Source organism: Podarcis erhardii, assembly GCF_964252035.2.
Source record: "Podarcis erhardii genome assembly, chromosome: 1".
NCBI classification, from domain to species: Eukaryota; Metazoa; Chordata; class Lepidosauria; order Squamata; family Lacertidae; genus Podarcis; species Podarcis erhardii.
In genome coordinates this window covers 28,035,190-28,058,592 of record NC_138497.1, presented here as the reverse complement: position 1 = coordinate 28,058,592, position 23,403 = coordinate 28,035,190, and the positions used below count along the sequence as shown (strand labels likewise).

At 41.2% G+C, this 23,403-nt stretch overlaps 2 protein-coding genes across 3 annotated transcripts in view; both read right to left on the bottom strand.

Annotated features, from left to right (window-relative positions):
• The window catches only part of CEP128 (centrosomal protein 128), a 305,103-nt gene that overhangs the window by 260,213 nt on the left and 21,487 nt on the right, over nt 1-23,403 (bottom strand). The window lies entirely within an intron of this gene.
• On the bottom strand, nt 177-21,799 carry GTF2A1 (general transcription factor IIA subunit 1). Of its 2 annotated transcripts, none has more exons than XM_081854834.1 (9): nt 21,540-21,799; nt 15,634-15,735; nt 14,449-14,671; nt 9,675-9,739; nt 8,031-8,106; nt 6,955-7,088; nt 5,750-6,070; nt 5,362-5,451; nt 177-4,140 (listed from the first exon to the last, which is right to left on the bottom strand). In XM_081854834.1, exons 1-9 carry the CDS (start codon nt 21,552-21,554, stop codon nt 4,033-4,035), a joined length of 1,134 nt encoding a protein of 377 aa, XP_081710960.1. In that variant the 5' UTR covers nt 21,555-21,799; the 3' UTR covers nt 177-4,032. The 2 variants fall into 2 exon arrangements, with proteins under 2 accessions (XP_081710960.1, XP_081710959.1); XM_081854833.1 differs by lacking the exon at nt 21,540-21,799 and adding an exon at nt 18,037-18,357.

Here is a 23,403-nt window from a genome sequence, read left to right as displayed (position 1 = left end):
TTTGCAAAAGTCAAGCTGTGGTCTGTTTTCTGCATCTGACCCAGTGCTGAGCTTTTCACAGCTTCAGAACTTGCTTAATCCTGTCATCTGCATAATCATGTCATAACAAAGTGAATACAACTAGATTACACATAAAAGTATTTTAATACACAAAATAGTAAATAAAAGTGGCAAGCTTATTTTAAATAACATCTTTAATTAAAGTTTTTGCAAAGGCAAAATATTAAACTTAAAATAGGTCTTAGTACATCAAAATACTAAGTTTTCTAATTGTATTCCAAGCATGGCCTTTGAAACACATCCTGTACATCCCAGGAAGAGCATCCTTGATCTTCAATTGTACAGATTGAATTTTACAAACATAATAAATATATTTACCCCCTTACACATAACAGTATATGTACAACAGCAGTTGACGATAGTAGCTCAGAACAGCAACTAAGGATATTTTCCACTTCCCTAAATTATTTGGTACTCTAGGCACACAGGAGCAAGTTAATGCATGATGTTACCACATGTGGCTAGCCTGCTTTTATCCTTCCACTAAAAAAAAAATACCCTTTTGTTCTTTGTTAACATCCAAATCAAGAATTCAAAAAATAAGCAAGTAGTTTTGTCACAGGGGAAAATGCCAAATTTCTGAACATTCCTGACCTACTTTAAAAACGGAGAAAACAAACAACCAATATTCTACTATCTTCCAAAAATGGAAACTTAACTCTTAAATTACAACTGATATAGCTCATTTCAGCTCAAGGTCTACTATCTTGAATACAATGAACCAAACTAATTATAATTTGTCAGGTTTGGGGATTGTTCCCCACCTCCATAAAACAAAGCCAAAAGAGACTTTTTTTTTTAAAGCAGAAGAGCAGGGATTTGTGAACAAGTGAAAAGTTATTTCTTTCTCCTCTCTTGCACTGGAACTACAGAGTTTTCACTCAGCAGTAATAACATGGGGACATTGTTGCTGTTTGATGTGAACAGACCAAAAATGAAAACCCAAAGGTGCTAACACTATTTTTAATATGACATTTCTACAAATCTGGATATATCACACGTGTTGCATGTTCTTTGCTTTTTCTAGCAACTGTTCTTCAATTACAAGTTTCATCCCCTTGAAAAAGACAGCTAGCACAATATTTGTATTTGTGAAATCATGATCCATTTCCAGGGAGATGACCAATGACAAAAAGCAGGTTATGATATAGGTTGGAGAAAGGGAGATGGAAACTCTGGTTGCCACTAGGCAGCTGGAGCGGGGAGGGGGACACACCTTACACATTAAATTTAAATAGTCCAATATAAAGTTCTTTGTGACAGTATCTAAAACATCCTTAAAAGTCCATCTTTAATGTAGACGTTTCAAATGATTGCACATACTAGAAAGCTGGTAAGATTAGACTTGGTGTTTGTTACAATTGAAACTCTGTAGGACATCTACAACCAAAGGAATTCAATGGTCCTACATATCACATCAATCAATGCAAAGCAGGAATACCTGAAGATTGCAAAGGCACAAGACTCTCACCTTTGTGTAATCACTCTGTAAATCTCCCATTGCCCTGATCAAAACATTTAGAAGTTGCTTTCTCTATATCCCTGCCAATGTGCTCCTGTTCTCTGTGCAAATCTAAACATAAGCCCTTCTTGCAAACCGTTAATTGCTTCAGAAGCAAAGATACTGAATAGAAACAAATTCCAAGTCTGGGGGGGTGGGGGGGAAATCAAGTGACAAAAAGCTTAAAGACTAACCATGGGGACACCTTGCCCTCCCAAAAGGAATGATGATTTTCAATGGAAACCTAACAAAAAGGTCTGCTCAATTACATTGTTAAAACCATGATTAAAATTCAAGTACAACAATAAGTGTAAGCAAACTAAATTCTTACAGCAAGCTGCTACAATAAAATGAAATTAAAAACACACTTTTTGATTTTAAAAAGGAACACTTGATGGAGCAAGTAAGAGCACAAGTTTGGTATGTGACTCGCTTTCAGAAAAACTTCACAGGTACTTGTTAACACCCTCACCAACCAAAGCATACCCACAATTAACTTGCAAGACACTATGCCTGCTTCCATATACGCCTATCTGTAGGTCACTTTTAAAGCTGTGGTATCCTTTAAAATAAATAAAAGGCTAAAGACAAGCAGCTGTTCAGTGCCCATGATGTGCACAATGCAAAGTCATCTGTACAGTATCTGGGTTCCAGCAATGAATAGTAAATGGTAGCCTATTGCAGCCTCTTTGTTTCACAGTGCAATATTTCTGATTGGTCTGAAGCCTGTATTAAATCATACTTAAAAACTAGGATATACTCTGTGGGCCATAAGATACAGAAGGATGCAAGGAAAATGGCAATTGATCTCAATATAGTCACAATCTTGGCATGTTAAGTAGTGGCATATATTATTTTAAACCTACATTGTTTTACACAGTGGGAATAAAGTACTTACACGCACCTTCAAGTTCAGAGCTAAAACTGCACCCAGTGATGCAGGTTTAATAGGCAATATATATTGTATCAGAAAGTGGGAGGAAATGTTTACATTTAAAAACTCTTGATGCTTTATGAATGTCACTATACAACAGTACTGACAAATTTGGCTAAACTTTAGCAACATCCTGGGTGCAGAAAGACCTAACTGCTTATTGCATGGATCTTCTGTAAGCAGGAACAACTGATGCATCTGAATCAAAATGCAAAGAAGACAGTTGTGAAGAGAAGAGGAAGGAACTAATACATAGTGCTGATTAAACACAGTGGCCATTTTAATAGAAAAACATTTTTTATAAGTTTCCTTTTTCATACAAACACAAGCACTGAAAGAAGGGCAAGGGGGTAATCTGCTCTTCACTGTTTTTCAGGTGACTAGTATCCTCCAGATCTTATCACAGGAAATCTGGAAGTGCATGTCTTGCATTATCTGGCCTGAACTTCAACCCCACCATATTGCAAAGAAGCCCTGCATTTCTGAAAGTCTAATTTCCAAAGACCACTGCCACAATCACAGAAAAAAACAGCCTCAACAGCAACTTTCTGCTATTTATTGAGGAACTGATTAATTGAGCAATTACTGCTTGCTCAATTATCAGAGCTAGGGTGATTTTGTTCACTATATTTTTCAGTATTACTGAAATGAAAGTGGAAGCTCTTTCAATGCTGTAGATAGACCCTTTCCCAAAGTACATACTCACTTGCAACCTGATTTCATAACCAGCAGTGCACACTCACTTGGCAATGGGAATACACATTAAGTTTAGGTTAACCAGTGAAATCATATTTTTAAAGACTGATTTCTGACAAGCAGTAATTCAGCACATAGCAGACTAGATTTCCTCAATCTTTAAAGACCTTTCGAAAGAGCAGGAAGACCGAGACATTAAAAGCTTCCATCGGTAGACCCTTTAAAATACAACATCGCATTAAATGAAAGATTCAGAATTATTAAATTTAAAATACAAATGAGGATCAAAATTTATATAAAAGGCCTAAAACTGTAGATAAAATTATTATGCATGACCCAGCACAAGGGCTTTAAAAATAGTTTTACTCATACAAGGTAATTATTAGAACTCAATGCTTCAGTCCTTACTGTTTGGTTAGAAACCTCCACGCAAGTTTAAGCAAGATTCTCACCAACCCCACTCCTAGAAAGAATGGGTCAGTACAATTTATACACAAGACACACTAAGCTTTTCCCATAGTATTGTTACCAAAAAAGAAGAGTTCCTTCAAATCAGTGTATGGGGAGATTAAGCCTCACATGCTAGTTACCTTTATCTATAGGAAGAAGTGGTTAATTAAGATATTAATACAAAACCAGCTTTCAGGCATAGCTAGCTGCACCAATGCCTCAGCTTTCCCATTTGAAGTAGTGTCAACGTTGCCATGCTATTTCTTTGTTCTAGCAGTCTCGGTTCTACTGTTCTTTTCCGATGCGCAGATATAGATTTCTGTTGAAGTGTTATGTCCAAGAATCAAAATCTCCTGCTTTTGCTTTGAGAGTTTGTTATGTGTAAGGAACTTCACCATTCTGCATCTCCAATAGCTTTGGAAAATACATAATCTCTTCCATTAAGATTCATGATTCCATCTTTGAGGTGAAACTTCCACTTGTTCTTACTTCTATGAATCTGTTGAAGGAGGGAAGCCAAAGTTGATGAGAAACACCCCAAGCTTAAAATACAACATTTGTTAACAAAAACCTCCCACCCAAATCTGCTCTGGAGGGATGGATAAACTGCCCAAAAGAGCATGGGAAGGGTAGCTGGAGGCAGAAGGGATCTCACAAAAAAATACCTCTTCCCCTTCCACAGGAGCTTCCAGACAGATATTATGTCCACTTTGAGGGAAGCTCAAACCAGGTTCCTTCTGGCTCCCAATCTTTGGTCTTTCATGTATGAGAAACCCCCTAAAATAAGGGGTTTATGCTGCTCACAGGTGTGTGAACTGCTTTATACACATTCCCTCCACTAACCCTAGTAGGAAGGGTTTCATCAGAGTGATGCTCTGAAACCACTCTAGGAAGTATGGCAAGAGTGAAACAGCCATGCTTCCTGGAGTAACTTCAAATCAACATGACACCGTATTGTATCACATTGCCCTAAAGCCCTTCTAAGATGCGTAGTCAGAGGGAATAGGCACAGAGGGGCTCACACACTGTTGTATGCAGCGTAAGATCCCTTTTTTAAACCAAGGGAAGAGAACCTGGGCGCAACAAAAGCAGCTCTTTGTGCCTCACTGTTTGGGCTCTTGGGACTCTCACAGGCCATGCCCCCTCCCCAAACCACACTCCACATCAGCCCTGCACCCTACTTGAGTGGATGGAATGCATCTCGGAACTGTGATCAACACCTCTTATTTGGTTAGAGGATGCAGACCGAGGTGTCCATATGTGTGTATGCAAGTGAGTGTATGTGTGAGAACACCTCTGACTTTTGCTTGGCTGGTATGTAGACCACTGCAAAGAGATAAGCATCATATCCATTGCGCCACACTCACATTTTCCTTGTGTCCCATTTGCTGAAGCCATACAGCCTGTAGAAGGTTGCCAATAAGGCAATGCAGCCCTCAGGCTGAAAAAGATTCCCTATCTCCATATTATGAATACTTCTAATAAACTTTCACAAGCTCATGTAAAATTAACTGGAGACATGTTTTAAAGGTTTAAATAAATGATTCTAACTGCTTAAATTTACTAAAAACTGCAGCTCTAAATTGTCAGCAAACTGTACTAGGAAAGTGAGGTTTTTACCACTATTAATACAAACATAAAAAGATATACATATTCTCTCAATTATATGGTTTTTGCAGGAGGCAATGCAGGTTTTAGGAATCATATTTGTCAGATTTACCTTGTCATACTGGCACACAACAACATTCTCAGTATCAAATAATTCCTGCCCTTCTTCATCACTCACATCATCTTCGCTATTCAGAGGCTCCTAGAAAATATTTGAGTAATCAGATGACCCAATTCATTAAACATTACACATTTATATAGAAGTCCTACACAATGAAGACACCACTGTTTTACATATGTGCATATTACCTAGTCATGCATGTTCTTTAACTGACAAAAGCTCACCACTTTGAGCTCCTGCCCCCCAACCTTTCAAACCCATTTATCTAAGAAGAGCAGATTTTTTTCCTATCCTACAACCAATTCAGCTAGAATTAACACATTAATGATATCTATATGTGCTGTGAAAGTCTAATCAAAGCAGACACATCAAAATTTACCTCCTCAACTTGGCCATCTTCGCCTCCATCCTTTTCTTTGTCCTCCTCTTCATCATCATCATAATCTTCCTCCTCTTCCTCCTCCTCTTCAGATGATGTGTCACCCGCTCCATCTACCTGTAGCACCAAAGGTGCCTGTGGCTGTGCTGTTTGCTGCTGAGGTTGCTGCTGACCTGCTGCAGGAATCTGTGCTTGTGTTGCTGTGGGTGCAGCCACTGTTGTAGGTATTACCTGGGTTTTGTTTCCTGTAAATAAGATCTGCTGGGGTTGGATAATCACTCCCGTTTGCTGTGAGATACCTCCAGGAATAGGAGCCAAAACCTAGGTAAAAATAATTAAAACAAAAGCTATTGTATCACAGCTATAATTCCTACTTAGTCTCAGTTTTTGTTTCTGTAATAAAACAAGCAAGAATCTACTTCTGTTTCTTGCAAACCTTGCATATGAATATTTATGTTCAATAATTATTGAGGAAATAATTATTAAGAACTTGGCATTTATTAAAATATAGCCTAATTTGATTAACAGCTAGCATTAGACACTGCTTAGTCCTTTTTAGCTGCTGCCACCTCATGAAGCAAAAGAATGGAGACAAACTTGAGTCCTCCTTCCATTCCACTATCTTCCTCCAGTGCAATAGAGGGAGGACTCAAGTTTGTCTCCATTGTTTTGCTTCATAAAGTGGCAGCAGCTAAAAAAGGACTAGGCAGTATCTAATGCATCTTCATAAGTAGCAATGGATTCTCTAGTCAGGACGCCTCATATTTGTTTAGACTGTTCAAATCCATGTTGGCCTCTTTCCTCAAACACAGACCAGATGGGTAAGGCAATAAGGGATTGTTCTGAAGCCGTTTCCAAAAAGAGCTGCCCCTAATCCTGCTTGATTTCATTATGCTGATGTGTTATAGAAGAAAGCAACATGCTAGCTTTATTATGAATACATAAAACTAGTTCAGTAGCTAAACACCATTCATTTCTTCATCTACAAGGTGTCAGCAGTGTTTAATCTTTTAAGTGAGTCATTGTTTAACTTTACTGAAATCAATTATGCCACAGTCACAGCAAAAACAATGTTTGCTCTGTCCCTAATTATAAATACTTCTTCTCACACCCATATCCTTTCCCTTAACTCTCCCATTTTTGTGCTAACATGATACCTGCAAAGTGACCTGGAAGATTCCACTTAGTTAACCAAACAATCTTACTTGCTGAATAACAGGAGACTGTACCCCACCAGGTTGCATCTGTGGTATAACCTGTTGCTGTAGAACCACTTGCTGCTGTGGTTGAATGATGTATTGAGCTCCATTGGCAGTTCTAACCACCTGTAGGATTTGGCCTGTAACAAAATGAGTCCATTTGAATTATCTCACTTAACTTGTGGAACTTTCTCTTGACCCAAGAGCCAATCATGCAATGAACTGACACAAACACACACATGAACCGAAGCATTTTTACAAAGGAAACCAATAATGTTACACTGGGAAAATTCTTAACTCATTGACATGTCTATTGATACCCTACAAGTTTACTGTTTAGCCATTTCAGTTTTACATCATGTGAGGTGCCTTGCTGAATCAGACCAAGAGTTCATCTAACCTTACATTTTGTCTGCATTATTAATTAACTAGAGGACTCTTCTTGGAGGCTCAAAAGCATAGTGTGGTGCACTTGTGGCTGTTCCTACACAATTGCCCCAGCATTGGCTGAGCACCGAGAGATCTCATTTACGGTTTGGGCAAGCAGAACATGCATCTCTCCTCCTCCTCCTGCAGTTGCCATGCTAACATGAATATGCAGCTTAACAAGTTGCTAACCTGCCCTCCCACATGTCTGGTCTATGGTCTTCATGCCCCATGTTCTGATAATGAGGATTGCCTCCCAAGAAACAGAACAAGTGGTGGTGACATTAGCATGGTGGGTAGTCAGGAGAAGACCATGAGGCAAGTGTAGTATAGTGTATTTTAAAATGGGGTTTTAGAGTTTTTTAGGGGTTTTTGAATGTTTTATGTAGTTTTATGTAGTTTTTATGTAGTTTTTATGTAGTTTTGTGGTAGTTTTATGTAGTTTTTCAATTTCATTGTTCCGCAAGGGACAATGACAATAAAGATTTCGTATCGTAAGTGGTTCCCTTTCCTTCGCCTCTATGTGCTTTGATTTTATGCTTCTTATTCTCCACTTCCAAAATATATAATTTGATACATTTTTATGTTTGATATTCTAAAGTATAACACTACAGAAATGCATATTGACACATACACAAACAAACAAACAAACAAACCTGAATTTGTGAGTATCTGCTGAACAGGAGTAACCCCAGCTGGCAAAGCCAAGGTAGCTGCGGTGGCTGCAGCACTCTGAAATATAAGAAACTAGTTTAGCAGCAAAAATAAATTATATAATGAAAACACAGATTTAAGACGAAGTAGCACATGGATTTCAATAGCCGATTACATGTCTCTATATTAGAATAACAACAGCTTTCTTCTTTCACCCACATTTTTAACTGCTTTGAGCACTTCTTAATTTATTAAATTTGTATACAACCCTTCATCTGAGAATCACAAGGCAGTTTACAATACTCTTACACTTCTTGTAAGAGTATGGCTTTTAAGTCAGTTATAGTACTGTTTATTTTATAAATACAAATATTAAACAATTAATTCCATTTTCTTCCAGTTCATTCAACAGGTCTACCCAGAGTGGATCCAGAGTTGCCACTGACTAGAGGAGGAAACTGGGGATGCAATTTTAGCCGGTTATTTCTGCCGTCTCCTAAAAAGCTGCTCTGGAGAATTGTGGGACTCTCTGGGATAGCGTAGGAGGCAGCACAGGAAGCTGCTGGGGGACTAGGTAAAAAATGCCTCCCTCAACTTCCACCAGCAGGAACCTCCACTGACTCACATCCCTTCCACAGGGAGGAGGAGCCCTGCTGTTCATGAGAAAAGACACAACAGATTTAACCTATAAAATTCTATAAAAATATTTTCTTGTGAGATAATAATTGACAATCTATTGAGAATTCTGGAAAACCATCAGACTGCTGCATATAACAGGGACATGCAACAATTACTCAGAGAGCAGGGCTCCTAGAATACATTTTGTTAAGTCTTAGGTTCTCAGGTTAGTGGTAAGTTTTCAAAATGTGGCCTCATTTGCACAGCACTTCAAACCACAGTAGAACTATACTCAAGGATGTATACACATAGTGAACTGTGAGCGCTTTGCTTCTAACTCCTGCTGCTATCTATAGCTCAGCCAAGGTGTGACTTAGTATTACATCTTAAATCAGGCTTGTGATCCCCCCCAGCAAACTACAAATGGTAAGACAAGAGCTAACCTTGGTTTCAACTCCTGGTTTGTCTGAAGAAAAACAAACCATAAGCTTGTATTCAGACATAACTCTGAGCCACACCATGGGGTAGCTCCTGAAAGCAGGAGTGGTGGTGGAGTGAAGAGCCCATTATTTCTGCCCTGTGCACCTTCACATTGTGTATTCACCAGTTTATGTTTATCTATGACTTAAAGTGATTATGTAAACCAGATCCATATTTAGACATCAACTTGTTTGTTTACTTAGGTTTTTCCAGACATGGCCCATTTTTATGTTATCAATATTTTATAGTTTTGTTGATTTTATCATGTACATTGCTTAGATTAAGATTTTTTTCTTGATAAGTGGTACACAATTTATAACCTATATAATACATTTAGCTACTACCAGAAATATTCTGCTTTTTAAAAACAGACTAAACATTCAAAACAGTCACTGAAAAAGAGGCATAAGCTTATACAATTCAATGTTATTTTGTACAGTGCGGGTTTAGTTTTTCTTTATGCAGACTATAATTTGGCTTGGTCACAAACAATCTTTCCTAACTGGGTCCTGGTATGCTTGCCTTAAAGGTAAACTGCTTAATCTTACCATGCCTGATGCATTCATGTGCTGTATCAGCTTGGAATCTGGCATAATAACTTGTTGTTGAGGTGCTACAACACATGAGAAAAAGGTAATCAATGCTTGAATCACCACAGAATACTTTGCCATAGCTTATTATTAACACTATAATCATAGAATAGTGTGTGAGGACTGATAGATCATTCTAGTCCAACCCCCTAATCAATGCATGAAATCCAGAACTGAAGCATCCAACCAACGTCTGCTCGAAGACTTCCAGATAATTAGTTCTCCTTTTACCATCAATAAGTTATCCTAATAATAAACTACAATCGATCCTATTGTGACTGAAACCCATTAGATCTAATCCTGTCTTCTGGAGAGGTTGAGAACAACTCTTTGTCCTCTTCTATGAGACAGACCATCAGATATTTGAAGAATGCAACCATGTCTCCATTCAGTCTTCTCTAAACATATCTAGTTCTGTCAATCTTTCCTCAAAGGTCTCATTTTCCATCATGACCATCTTAGTTGCCCTCCTCTAAGCCCATTCTTATTTGCCTATATCCTTTTTAAAGTATCGTGTCCAAAACTGGACACAATACCCCAGATGAGATTTCACTAGCACAGAATAAAGTGGAACTATTATATCCTGTGACTTGGAAACTATACTTCTATAAGCTTTTCTGCAGCTGTATCCCGGTCTCATGTTCAGCTTGTGACTGACTACAATTTTGGGAAGCTTTCACATGTACTTACAGCAGAATAAAGTGGAACAAGTCTTGTGTGACTTGGGATCTCCAATTCTGTACACCCCACACCCCGGAAATATAGAATTTTGCATTTTGTTAATTTAAGCCCATGTTTCCTTTCCCTCAAGATAATTTTGAATCTTATTTCAGTCTTCTGAGATGCTGGTTAGCCACAGCAGGTTTGTGTCATCTGCAAATTTCTTAAGAATTCCCTCTACCCTCTTCTTGTAAATCACTGATGAAAATATTGAAGAACATTAGACCCTGGACAGATAATAATAATAATTTATTATTTTTACCCTGCCCATCTGGCTGGGCTTCCCCAGCCACTCTGGGCGGCTTCCAACAAAATATTAAAATACAGTACAGCCCTGTACCACACAAAACTTTCTTCCAGTTTTATAAGGAAACATTGATGAGCATTCTCAAAGTATGGTTTTCCAATCAGGTATGATTTCACCTGAAATCACACTAATCTAGTTTGCATTTAACCTATGCTAACCAGAATATTCGTCATCAATTTTGTCCAGATAAATTACACTCACAGCAATCCCACAATCCACTAAACTAGTAACCCAGTTAAAGGAATATTAACCAACAATGTTTCTTCTTCAAATGAGGTTTTCCATATCATAATCTATTTATATTGTGGACACCAACACCAGATACATACCTCAGTAGAAACAATTCCTAACAAACTTAGAAGTCTTGAAAAGGTGTATGGCAATTATCACACTCACTGCAGAAGGTTCAGTTTTACCTCTGTGCTTGCTAAGAGAGGTGAGTTTTTAGTTTAAGTTCATATCCTTTACTATTATATGGAAGAGATCATATCCACTACAATATTCCAAACATTTTAAGCCAAGGACCTAAAATCCTAACAGAGAAAGGAAGAACAGTGATAAGCAGGATGTGATGAGCCTGACCTATGCTGAACATGAGCAGTACTGTTTGGCCAACTTGGTATGAGGGAAGCCATCTTAAAAGTCCAAGACTCCATTTTGTAACATAGCTTAGCAGTTTGTGTTTTCTTTCTTTAATTATATCTGTTACACAGACTGAATAGTTTGCCACTCCTCCCTCATGATAAGGATACCCCAGGAAGCAAGTTTTATTTCTGGTTTATACTCACAGCCTACCCTTTACCAAATGACCCAAGAGGGTTATAAAAATATTACAATTGAAAATCAGGTTCAAATTACACTAGAATCAGAATGTAAGTAAGTTGTGTATTCTGTTTAGTCTGCTTGTTTGGCTTAAGATTCTCAATTTAACTGGGTACTAAATTAGATGTGATACCTCCTGGTTTGTTTTACTAATTTGAAAAACATCAGGGCATTTGAGGAGTGTTGAATGTTTTCCTCCATCTAAAATGCGCCCCCTCTACCTGAAGCTGCAATTACTTCTGTAAAAGGGGAGGGGAGAAAGATACAGAAACTGTTTTTGTCTAATGCAGATGGGGTTTAGATTTAGCCAAGAATTCAACACCTTCTCCTTACATGCCATGTTCCCAATCTTCAAACCTGCCCAGTGTGCCAAAGCAGTTAAATCAGAATGCTGATAACCGTATCTGGTTTGGTCACCATAAAAAAATTGTTTGCATCTCCAGCTCTAATTGGTACAGGGTGCTGGTGGTTTATTCTTTAACAGAAGCCTTACATTTGAAAAAGGCTGAAAAGTCACTTGAAACAAAGATTCTAACTGATGCTGGCATGGAGACACATAGGCTGATGAGAGCCTCTTCAGAGCATGGGAGGCCATTTGGGACTTTAGGAAGTACACAATCTATTTAACAAACCCTGCTTAATGAAGCCATAGAAGCCAAAAAATTATGAAAGAAACATTAAGTAGTTTTTATATATTGGGTGGTATTTAACTATGCTCTATTCAAAGTAGATCCATTGAAATGAATAATCACAACCAAGTTAGGTCCATTAATGTAAATGGGCCCTATTAACATCAATGGGTCTAGTCTGAGTAAAACTTGCTCTGTTTCTTCTCTATAAGCAAATGTTTACTTGAACAAGTCTTTTGCTTAAGGGATGTAACTAGCTCCCATCTTTTGAGAGCATGCCTAGATCGCTTGATGGTCTTATGTCCAATTCAACCCGGAGGAAGCAGGTAGCTCATTCCCCGGCCTATACCACAGGACTGCCTCAAATCAACCAAGTGGCTTACTCTAAGGGCCAGATTCAACAAAGCTGGCACACACACACACACACACACACACACACAAAAAAAAAACCCCAGTGCAATGGGGCTTTCCTCCCTCGCCTCCCCCAAATCTGCTCTGGCAAGCAGAAATTCTTGCACTCATAGGAATGATCAGAAGAGCATGAATTCCCCCATAAGACTTCAGAGTTGCCCATCTCCACTAAAAAATATTGTAACTGCTGGTGACAGCAATTAAGAAATAGCTCTTGCTAGCAGATTAATTGCTGGATGGGCATGTACTGAGTATTTTATGGGATGTGGGTGGTGCTGTGGTCTAAACCACCATGCCTCCTGGGCTTGCCAATCGTAAGATTGGCAGTTCAAATCTGCGCAACAGGGGGAGCTCCGGTTGTTTTGTACCAGCTCCTGCTACCCTAGCAGTTCGAAAGCATACCAGTGCGAGCAGATAAATATAATTACTGCTGCGGCAGGAAGGTTTTCGTACTGTCTGGCACTTGTCACAGTGATCTGTATGCCAAGAGTGATTTAGTCATGGTAGCCACATGATGCAGAAAAGCTGTCTGTGGACAAATGCCGGCTCCCTCAGCCCGAAAGTGGAGGTGAGAGCAGCACCGCATAGTCGAACTCCACTGGACTTGTGGAAGTAAAATAAAATGTAGGGAAGATGTACCCAGGGTTTGGAGACCTGGGGGCATTTCTAGAGAGCATAAGACATTCATTGTTACTTAGGTGTTGCACAGAATCTAAATATTAGTCCTTGAGATAGCACTTATGTACCACCTGCACACATTTTAGCAGCAGTATGGATATGTCATATTAGACAGCTGCCATTTGGAGATAAGCATCCTAAAAATCAGTAAGATGAAACAATTGTTACTTTCATCCAGACTAAGGGAATACAGTATTGTTTTAATAAAAAAAAAAATCTGAATTGCCTTACTGGTGTAGACGTTTGATTTTTGTAGAAATTCATACTATGAGATAGCATATGCTAAGCCCAGTCATGTCCTAAATTATTGTGGCACTCGTGGACACCACAGGGCACTGAGACAAACACCTCCAGCACACACCGAGGTCCACTGCCTTCCCAGTTTTTTGTTTGGGGAGTAGTAGTGCCTGCATGTTTGGGGTTTATTTGGTAAATGTACGTGTTTTGTATTATTTGGGGAAGATTCGCCAATTTTTCTTTTGTGAAATGAGTTTTTAGTGCTCCCTTAAATGTACTCTCCTAAATGTTTTCTAAGACTCAAAAAGTGTGGAGGTCTGTCCTAAAAACAACCACCTGCAAACACTAGAACAGCTCCTCATACTATGCACCACACACTTGCAGTCTTCACTTACAGCAGTTCTATTTTTCTAGAAAAAGAGGTGCTGGAACTCACAATGAACACCTCCCTCATTCTCTTAGAATGGCAATGGCACCCACCTGAGAGGTGCTAGAACTGAGTTCTGGTGAGTTCTGGCTGGAAAAAAGCCCTGTAATATTTGAAATTATAGTAAGTAAGTAAGTGGAAGGACATTTTATGAGCAACTGACACTTTAAGATGGGGAAATATCAGTCAATTAAGGACAAATGAATCTGCTTTATACCAAGTCAGACCACTGGCCCACTTAGTGTCTACACTGACTGGCAGTAGCTGTCCAGCATTTCAGACAGAGGACGTTTCCAGCCCTACCTGGGGATTGAACTTAGGACCTTCCGCATTCAAAGCAGGTGCTTTGCCACTGAGATATGGCTAGTTGTGATACACTGAAGACAACATGTAAATTGAAAAGAAGGAATTGAGAACTTGTACTCCTGTTAATTTTTCTTTGTATGAAACATTGCTGTAACTTTACAAAGCCTCAGATCCAGAAAGGAACTCAGTTCTTACCTTGCTGTGTTGCAGGAATAAGGACTTGCTGTGTCTGGGACTGCTGCTGAACTGTTGGCTGTGGCTGTGGGTGATGGTGATGATGAGCATGCTGTTGTTGCTGCTGCTGCTGTTGCTGTTGCTGCTGCTGTTGCTGCTGCTGCTGAACTTGCAGCAAAAGCTGCTGTTCCTCTGAATGAAATCCATCTACAGCCTTGGACTGCAGCAGCTTGTTTTCCCACAGCTGTGTTTATTAAGCAAGATTCACTTAAGGACACTTTTCTTTTTACATATATCAACTATATACTCTCTACATTATTATTACTGATTCAATGTACTCTCTCTTTTCTACTCATTTTGAAGGGAGGTGACCCGAAATCCTCTGGAAAATAAAGGGAACCTATATAGTGCTTATGAATTTGGCTCCATTCTGTATTTGAGTCACTCCTATCCATATTGATAGCATCATCCAGACATGCAGTTTTTAAGGGACATCAGCAACATAGTAAAAAAGACATCTATTCTGATGTCATAAACAGCCATTAGAAAATATTCTGCACCAAGCCAATAAAGCTAAGATACAAAGCTTGCTCTTTACTGGAATGAAATATTTTGTTTCCTGGATGAATATTACTGAATTGAATTCCTGAGATATTCTAAAACTTTTTTTAAATTTCATTTCACACATTAGATTGCTCATTTACTGAAAATTTCAACTACAAGAAAATTTCTCTCAGTACAATGGAAGGAAGACAATTTTGATAATGAAAAATATTCAGAGTACACTATTAATCTTTGCAAAGTCATTAAGCAGCAGTCACATTAAAACCATTATACTCTTAGATCTTCTTCAAAGAAAAGTGACGTAATTATGAAAACCACTATAAAACACTTATATTTAACAGCAGTATTGAAAGCTTTGAAGAGTTGATGTAGAGCAATGGCTACAACTTCCCAGTTCAAATGTTAATCCAGCTTTGAATTTACTAGGTGGCCTTAGTTAAGTTCTCCACCTGCAATTCAGGGGTAGCAATGTCTTCCATTATGGGGGTGCCCTAAGGAAGAATCTCTGCAAATGTATGAAGAATACTTGGAGTGACATGCTATATAAATATTTACAGCATACAGCCCTTCAAGCTGTGAGTTTTATGCATTGACTGCTACAAGGTTGCAAACAGCAAGTAATTTGTAGTGAACATAACTTACTGTTTTCAGTTCAACAAGAACCTGTTCATCAACACCCTCATCCAGAAAGACCTCTCGGACATCATTAATGACATCTTCAATCACAGACCTATATAGTTTAGGCTGCAAAAAGTCACAGATAAGACCAGCTTATTATATGAGATCTATGCTAGCAATATTTCAAAACACTTCTAGATATACCATATTTTTAAATTACTGAACTACTGTTTCACAGATAATCCTTGTGGATACTTCTTTAATTGTCTCAAAAATTGTATTTTTTAAATAAGTTATTAAACCATCACATCTGTATAACATTCCAGAGAATCTTAGCACTTCTAGCAATGAGACAATTAATGCAGAGCTAGGAAACCTTTGGCCCTCCAGATTGTGTTGGACTACAATTCCAGTAATCCCCAGCCCACATGGCAAATGATTAGAGATGGTGTGAATTGTAGCACAACCATTGTAGCCTTGATCTAGTATGTAGTAACCTTGATTCACAAAATGTGAATCAAACCAAAGTACTCTGCTCTAATTCAGTCCAGTTCAACTGATGTTAAGTGGGACTAAAGCTTCAATTAACACGTGTACTAAAAAGTGGCAGGTTTTACAGCACAAATCATATGTAGGTCTACTTAGATATAAACACCACTGTGCTCACTTGGATTTAACCCAAGGTACATAGAATCACAACAATGAAACAGTTTACCAGCACTGAATTCAATGGGGCTATAATGCTGAACACTCAGCTGCTAAACTATGAACTGGAGAAGAACCATTTTTCTCACTGTGCCCTGTGCATAGAGAGTAATTCATCTATTCTTTGACATATGTAAACATATGTATACACAGGTATTTTTAATACTGCTTTACTATGCAAGTCCACAATTCTTGACACACTTCTATTAAGCCCCATTGAGCTCAGACTTGGTTCTTTATAAACATATACAAGATCAGGCAAGAGCTTGTAAATGCTTTAAAAAGCAGGACAACAAACTGTTCTCTATTTCACCGAATATACATTTAAAAAAAAACAGCTGGAAGGACAGAAATGCACCAGCCGTTTTGCCATCAAACAGCCACAGCAAATTGAATTTGAAAGCTGAGAGCGGCAGCTTCTGAACGAGAGCGCGAGCTCCTTTCAGCTTGCGCTGTGCAGGCACCTCCCAGCCTGCTTTCCGCAGCTCTCTCCCTATTTAAAGGCTGATGTGGTGTTTAAATGGAGAGGCGGTGACGTGGGGCTGGAAAGCACCTTCCCATCCTGGCAGAGTCTATATTAGAGAGCGGCAATGGCTCTATATAAACAGGGCAGCCACAGGGAGGAGGAACACAAGGAGCAGGGAGAGAGAAAAGCGAGGGGAAGCCATGATGGATCTCAGAGCACAAAATAAGAGCGGCCAAATCTGCAACGGAGCCGCCCGGACCCTGGTTTGTCAGCAGTGGTTTATTGGGATGGGGGGGGGAGTGTTATTTCCCCCCCCCCCTTAGTGAATTCAGTTTGTTCTTTTTAAAAAAAATGTGAAACGGGGAAATAACGATAAGAGGGGCAGGGTTATTTTGTTGTTGTTTTTCCCTTCGTGTGACTGCTTATTGCAAACCGATGTGGAAAGCGAGAGACTCGGGGAAACTGTGTCGTCTAGTATTAAACCGAGACGGGGAAGCGTAGAAAAGGGAGGCGGGAAAGGAGGAATAGAGGCTTAATCGTTGTATTTGTTACAGCAATGCTAAATAAAAACCTTTTTTCTGGGGAAACCTCGCACGGGCTTAAAAGAGTGCTTTTTCGCGCACGTCAAAGATATTTCCGAGAAAAGATGGGGGTTGGTGGGAAGAGGAGGAAAGGAGGAAGAGAGACTTCGGTTTTGTTTTGTTTTTTCCTTCTTCTGCCGGGTTAGGAATTAAAAAGTGCTTTTCAACCTTTGGTCACCGACACACACATACATTTAAATTTTTTCGAAAAATGAGCACCAACCCCAACCTCCTCGCTCAGAAAGGGGGGGAAGAGAGAAAGGCACCCACCACCCGGGCGGGAGAGAAAGAGGCGCCAGGGGAGCCCGCCGCTTCTGTCTGTGTGTCTCTCTCTCTCTCCCACGCCCTCCGCCGAGGGGGGAGAGCCGCTGAGCTGCCTCGAGACGCCCGCGGCGCCTCTTCCGCGGTGACCCCCGAAGCAGCGCGCGAGGGAGACGGCGGCTGCTCCGAGGGAGACAGAGCGAGCGCGCCTCCCTCCTCCTCTGTGGCTCCGGGCGGAGGCCGAACCAGGGTCCGCTCCTGGCTCGCGCTCTCTCTCTCTCTCTCTTTCTCTCCCGCCGCCCCCCGCCCATACTACTACGACCACCACCACCGCAACAACCGCCTCCCTCTTCTCCACACAAGCCCAGCGGCCCTCCCGCCTCCCCGCCTCGAGGCTCCCCCTTGCGTCCTTACCACGGGGTTTGTATTAGCCGAGCTCGCCATGTCCCGCGCCAACCCCCCGGGCAGGACACCGCACACCCCCAACGAGGCAGCGGCTGAGGCAAGAGCAGGCAGGCGGGCGGGCGGGCGGCGGCTGAGGCACCTTCCAGCACTCCTCTCCCTCCCCCCCACCCCCCTCGCCTCTCTCTGAAGGGAAGACCGCGAGCTGAGGTAAACTGCGGGCTCCTCTTCTCCTCCCCCCCTTACTTCGCGCGCTCTCCGCCTTCCCCTCCCTCCCCCCGGTCTCGCCTCAGGGGCTTCCCCTCGCCCTCCGTTCTCTTTCTCTCCCCTTCTCTCCCTCGCCCGCCGCTGACGGGGAAAAGCGCGTTCCGAGGCCGCCCTCCCCCCGCGGCCCGGCCTTACACGGCGGCCCTTGGGCTGCAGCCGCCAGCCGCCTGCTCTGCTCGCTTCGCCCCTTTATATAGCGAGTGCCGAGCAGCTGCGCGAGCGGCCGGAGAAAGGGGGAGGCCGGGGAAGGGAAGGGAGGGGGAGGACGGCGACGTCCCGCGAGAAGGAGCGAGACGTTGCCTATCGCCGCCCTCCTCCTCTTCACGACTTCCGCTTTTCTGACGCCATGACACCTATACCGAGGCGGAAGGCCGAAGTGGGAGCCGAACCGCCATGGCGGCTTCCTTGGCTATTCCGCTGCTCGCAACGCGCGGCTCTTTCTGCCCGAAATTTGAGCCGCCTTTATGCCCGAGGTGTAAAGAATAGACTTAGCCATAGAGACGCCGAAGTCTGGAACGGCGCGCTCACGGGCGACGATGGCTTTCGATGTTTTACCTGAAGTTTAGTGACTCTACCTGTTTCTAGCTCTATGGGTTGAGGAGACAAGTCGCCCATCTGGTGCGTTACTAGTTTCCATGTGTGAGGCGGGAAAACGTAATATAAAATATGCAGCCTCTCTAGGCACACATCTCTATCGTATCGTGTCCCTTTTGGGGCGGGAGGTGGGGGAGGCGTTGCCTGTCCTGTTCTATTAGGTACCGGAAGCGCCGGTGTAAGCTTCGCGGAGCCTGTCATCCTTGCCCCCGCCACTCAAGATGATGGAGGAGGAGGAGGTTTATATGGCGGGGAACTGGTAATGCTGACCCGTTTCTCATCAGCTGCTCTGTGTGAATCTGAAGTTGGCGCCTCCACCCGTTTGAGCATTATCTGGGGTTTAGATGTGCTCAGCAAGCCAGTATTTTAGTGGCCGGACTGGTAAAACGCGCAATGCAAGTTAGCAGGAACTTCCCCGGTATTGGAAAGACAGTAAACCCCATTTGTCATTCAAAGCGGCGAGCGAATTCCTAATTTATTTGTCACGTCTATAGCCCACGTTTCCTCCAAAGGGCACAAGGTTGCCCACACGGTTCTCTTCTCCTTCCAGTTTTTATCCTCACAACAGCACTCTTGAGGTAGGTTAGGCTGAGAGACTGTGACTGCCTAGGGAGCTTCATAGAATAATTGTTGAGCTGGAAAGGGATCCTGAGGATCATCTAGTCCAACCCCCTGCAATGCAGGATTATGCAGCTGTCCCATACAGGGATCAAACCTGCAAACTTGGCATTAACAGCACCACACTCTAAGCAACTGAGCTATCTAGTGGGCTTGGCAGGGATTTGGACCAGCACTACTCACTATGCCACACTGGCTCTAGGCTGCGGTCCTAACCCCACTTACCTGGGAATAAGCCCCATTGAATTAAGTAGGGATGACTTCTGAGTAGACATGGTTAAGATTGCACTGCTAAACTTAAGAACTGGTTAGAAAATGTCATGTCTCTATAGCAGCAAAGAGACAGCCCAATCCTATACACATATATAAAAATATAAGCCCCGTTGAGTTCACTATTTACTCCCAGAAGACTGGGTATAGGATTGCAGCCTTGTTGCAAAGCCATTTCATTTTGTAGTCACTTAATGGGAATTTATTTTATTTATAAGATTTATAAACCACTTGATCAAAGGTGAATTCCACATAACTATTAAAATACTAATACTGTATACATAAAATAATTCTCATTAAAACACAGACAAAATAAGGAAGACTTTTAAAACAAATGTAGGTAGCTAAATTATATTTCTTGGTAGGTTTGCTGAAATAAAAAGATATTCAGCAGGTAGCTAAAACACTATAGCAAGTGGGCCTGTGTCAATAGGCACTGAAGTCAGTGTGAGGAAGTAATACAGTGAAAAATGAATGCCTTGCTAAGGGATTAATTCATTGAACAACTAAAATGATTATCAATATTTCTCTGCTTTTATCCACAATGAAGCCAATCTGCTTTGTCAATTAGACTCATTAAATTCAATGTGATTTACTTCCAGTTAAGTGTGTATTGTGAAACTTCCAACCCGAAACTGGGGTATTTTAATGACGATACTGCTTGTAATTCACCCCCATCATGCTGTTTTAACACTTGTGTGGCATTTCTAGTTATTTGTAGTTAATAATTTCCTGAAGCCTGGCCAGTTTCAACACCATCTATCATGAATGCAACCCAGATGGCTGATACTCTCATTATTATGAAGGCTATGAACATGGGGCTATAGCTGTGGGGGTGGGGACAAATGCGGGGGGGGGGGTTCCTGGCAAGCAGCCCATAGCAAAAGCCCAATAAGAAAAGCCTGATGGATCAAGTCAATGGCCCATCTAGTCCAGCATCCTGTTCTCACATATGGGGAGTCTGAAAACAGGACCTGAGATCAACAGGACTCTCCCTACTTGTGATTCCCAGCAACTAGCATTCAGAGGTAGAACATAGCCAGGTGCCGTGACTCATAGCCACTGACAGATTTATCCTGCATGAATTTGTCTAATCCTCTTTTTTAATCCTTCCAAAATGATGGCCATCACTGCCTCTTAGGGGAGCAAATTGTATAGTAACAACGCACTGGGTGAAGAAGTACTTTCTTTTATCTGTCCCAAGTGTTCCAAACTTTAGCTTCTTTGGATGTCTACAAGTTCTAGTGTTGTAAGAGGGGATGAAAAACTTTTCTCTGTCTACTTCCTCCATGCCATGCATATTACACACCTCTATCATGTCACCTCTTACCTTTTCTTTAAACTGAAAAGCCCCAAATGCAACATTTTCTCATAGGGGAGTTGCACCATCCCCTTGATCATTTTGGTTGCCCTTTTTAAAATGTATTCCAGCTCTACAATAATTCTTTTTGAGGTTAGGTGACTCAAACTCTAAATGGTAATTATGAACAAGTTAAAAAATACAGGTCCCAATACAAACTCTTGGGGGACTCAGTTTTCTGTCCATTCCTAGACTGCTTCCAGTTTTTTAACCAGTTGCCAGTCCATAAGAGGACCTCTCTTATTCCACGAGTGCCAAGCTTGTACACTAAGCTTACCTCAGTGTTGAGGTACTTGTCAAAAGCTTTTTGAAAGTATAAGTACACAGTTTCAGCTGGATTGCCTCTATAATTCTATATCCTTGTTGACACACTCAACTCTTAATAGGTTAGTGAGACATCACTTACCCATTCAGAAGTCATGCTGGTTCCACTTTATCAAGACTTGTTCTCCTGTATCCTTGGTGATTTTATTCTTGATAATGCTTTCCACCCATTTCCCCTCATTTCCAGGATGCCTTTTTAAAAATTGGTGTTTTGGCATCAAGGCTAATTTTAAGGTCAAGTTACATATTTTCTTAGCTAGTCAACAATTTCACGTTTCAGTTCTTTAAGAACTTTTGCGTGGATGCTGTCTGGACCTGGCAAGTTTATGAGAATAGCTGAATTTGTAACATGTGATATTTATACACAGCTGCAAATGGTTCTCGTAAATGCAAAGCAAGTTTCAAGTCACGGCTTTCTGAAAGGTTGCTGGCACAAACTAACTTCAGTTGATTGTGCTGTGTGCCTATATATATTTCTAAAGTACTGTTTCTGGAGTTTCACAAATTATGTGCAGGTTTTGCAGATACTTCTGGTTTCACATTTGCTGAAGCATGCAGATACACACAGAAAGCTAACCACCGGCTGACAGTATGTGATATGCTTTAGTTGTGCTCATACACGCTTACAATCAATTTGCAAACTTTCCCTTTAGCCTCATGCATCACCTTAAAGGATTCCCACAGAAATTCCCACCTTTTTGAATACAAGGGGCAGTAAATAGGCTGAATGAAGACACTAGATGCTGAGCCATTGGCTTTTCGGGTCTATTTGTCCTCAGAGTGAAAAAAAGCTAAACCAGGACTGCACCACTCAAAACATTATCAGGGCCAGTTTTACATTTTAATTAACTTCAATTAGCATTTTTTGAAGAGGAAGCCTAGAGGAAGACTCTAAAATAGGCCAGTGAATACTGAGCAAACTCGGTGTGGAATGGTGGCTGACTGTTAGGTGTAAAAATATTTATGTATAACCAGGAAAGGGGAAATGGAACTGAGTATCCTGGAACAGGAACATTTCACACTGCAATGTTCTGTTGCAGGTTCACTTGTTCCAAATTCCATTTTGCCACACATAGAATCATAGAATTGTAGAGTTGGAAGGGACCACATAGAATCATAGAATCATAGAATCATAGAGTTGGAAGAGACCACAAGGGCCATCGAGTCCAACCCCCTGCCAAGCAGGAAACACCATCAGAGCACTCCTGACATATGGTTGTCAAGCCTCTGCTTAAAGACCTCCAAAGAAGGAGACTCCACCACACTCCTTGGCAGCAAATTCCACTGTCAAACAGCTCTTACTGTCAGGAAGTTCTTCCTAATGTTTAGGTGGAATCTTTTTTCTTGTAGTTTGGAACCATTGCTCCGTGTCCGCTTCTCTGGAGCAGCAGAAAACAACCTTTCTCCCTCCTCTATGTGACATCCTTTTATATATTTGAACATGACTATCATATCACCCCTTAACCTCCTCTTCTCCAGGCTAAACATGCCCAGCTCCCTTAGCCGTTCTTCATAAGGCATCGTTTCCAGGCCTTTGACCATTTTGGTTGCCCTCCTCTGGACACGTTCCAGTTTGTCCGTGTCCTTCTTGAACTGTGGTGCCCAGAACTGGACACAGTACTCCAGGTGAGGTCTGACCAGAGCAGAATACAGTGGCACTATTACTTCCCTTGATCTAGATGCAATACTCCTATTGATGCAGCCCAGAATTGCATTGGCTTTTTTAGCTGCCGCGTCACACTGTTGGCTCATGTCAAGTTTGTGGTCAACCAAGACTCCTAGATCCTTTTCACATGTACTGCTCTCAAGCCAGGTGTCACCCATCTTGTATTTGTGCCTCTCATTTTTTTTGCCCAAGTGCAATACTTTACATTTCTCCCTATTAAAATTCATCTTGTTTGTTTTGGCCCAGTTCTCTAATCTGTCAAGGTCGTTTTGAAGTGTGA

What these genes read in the sequence shown, in the direction of transcription:
- GTF2A1 (XM_081854833.1), bottom strand. Translation starts at nt 18,066, where the DNA reads ATGGCGAGCTCGGCTAATACAAACCCCGTG. An exon ending in TATTCCTGCAACACAGCAAG is followed by an intron (nt 9,740 to 14,448) that starts GTAAGAACTGAG and finishes CATGTGTTGTAG; the next exon opens with CACCTCAACAACAAGTTATT. An exon ending in GCAGATACTCACAAATTCAG is followed by an intron (nt 7,089 to 8,030) that starts GTTTGTTTGTTT and finishes ATTTTGTTACAG; the next exon opens with GCCAAATCCTACAGGTGGTT.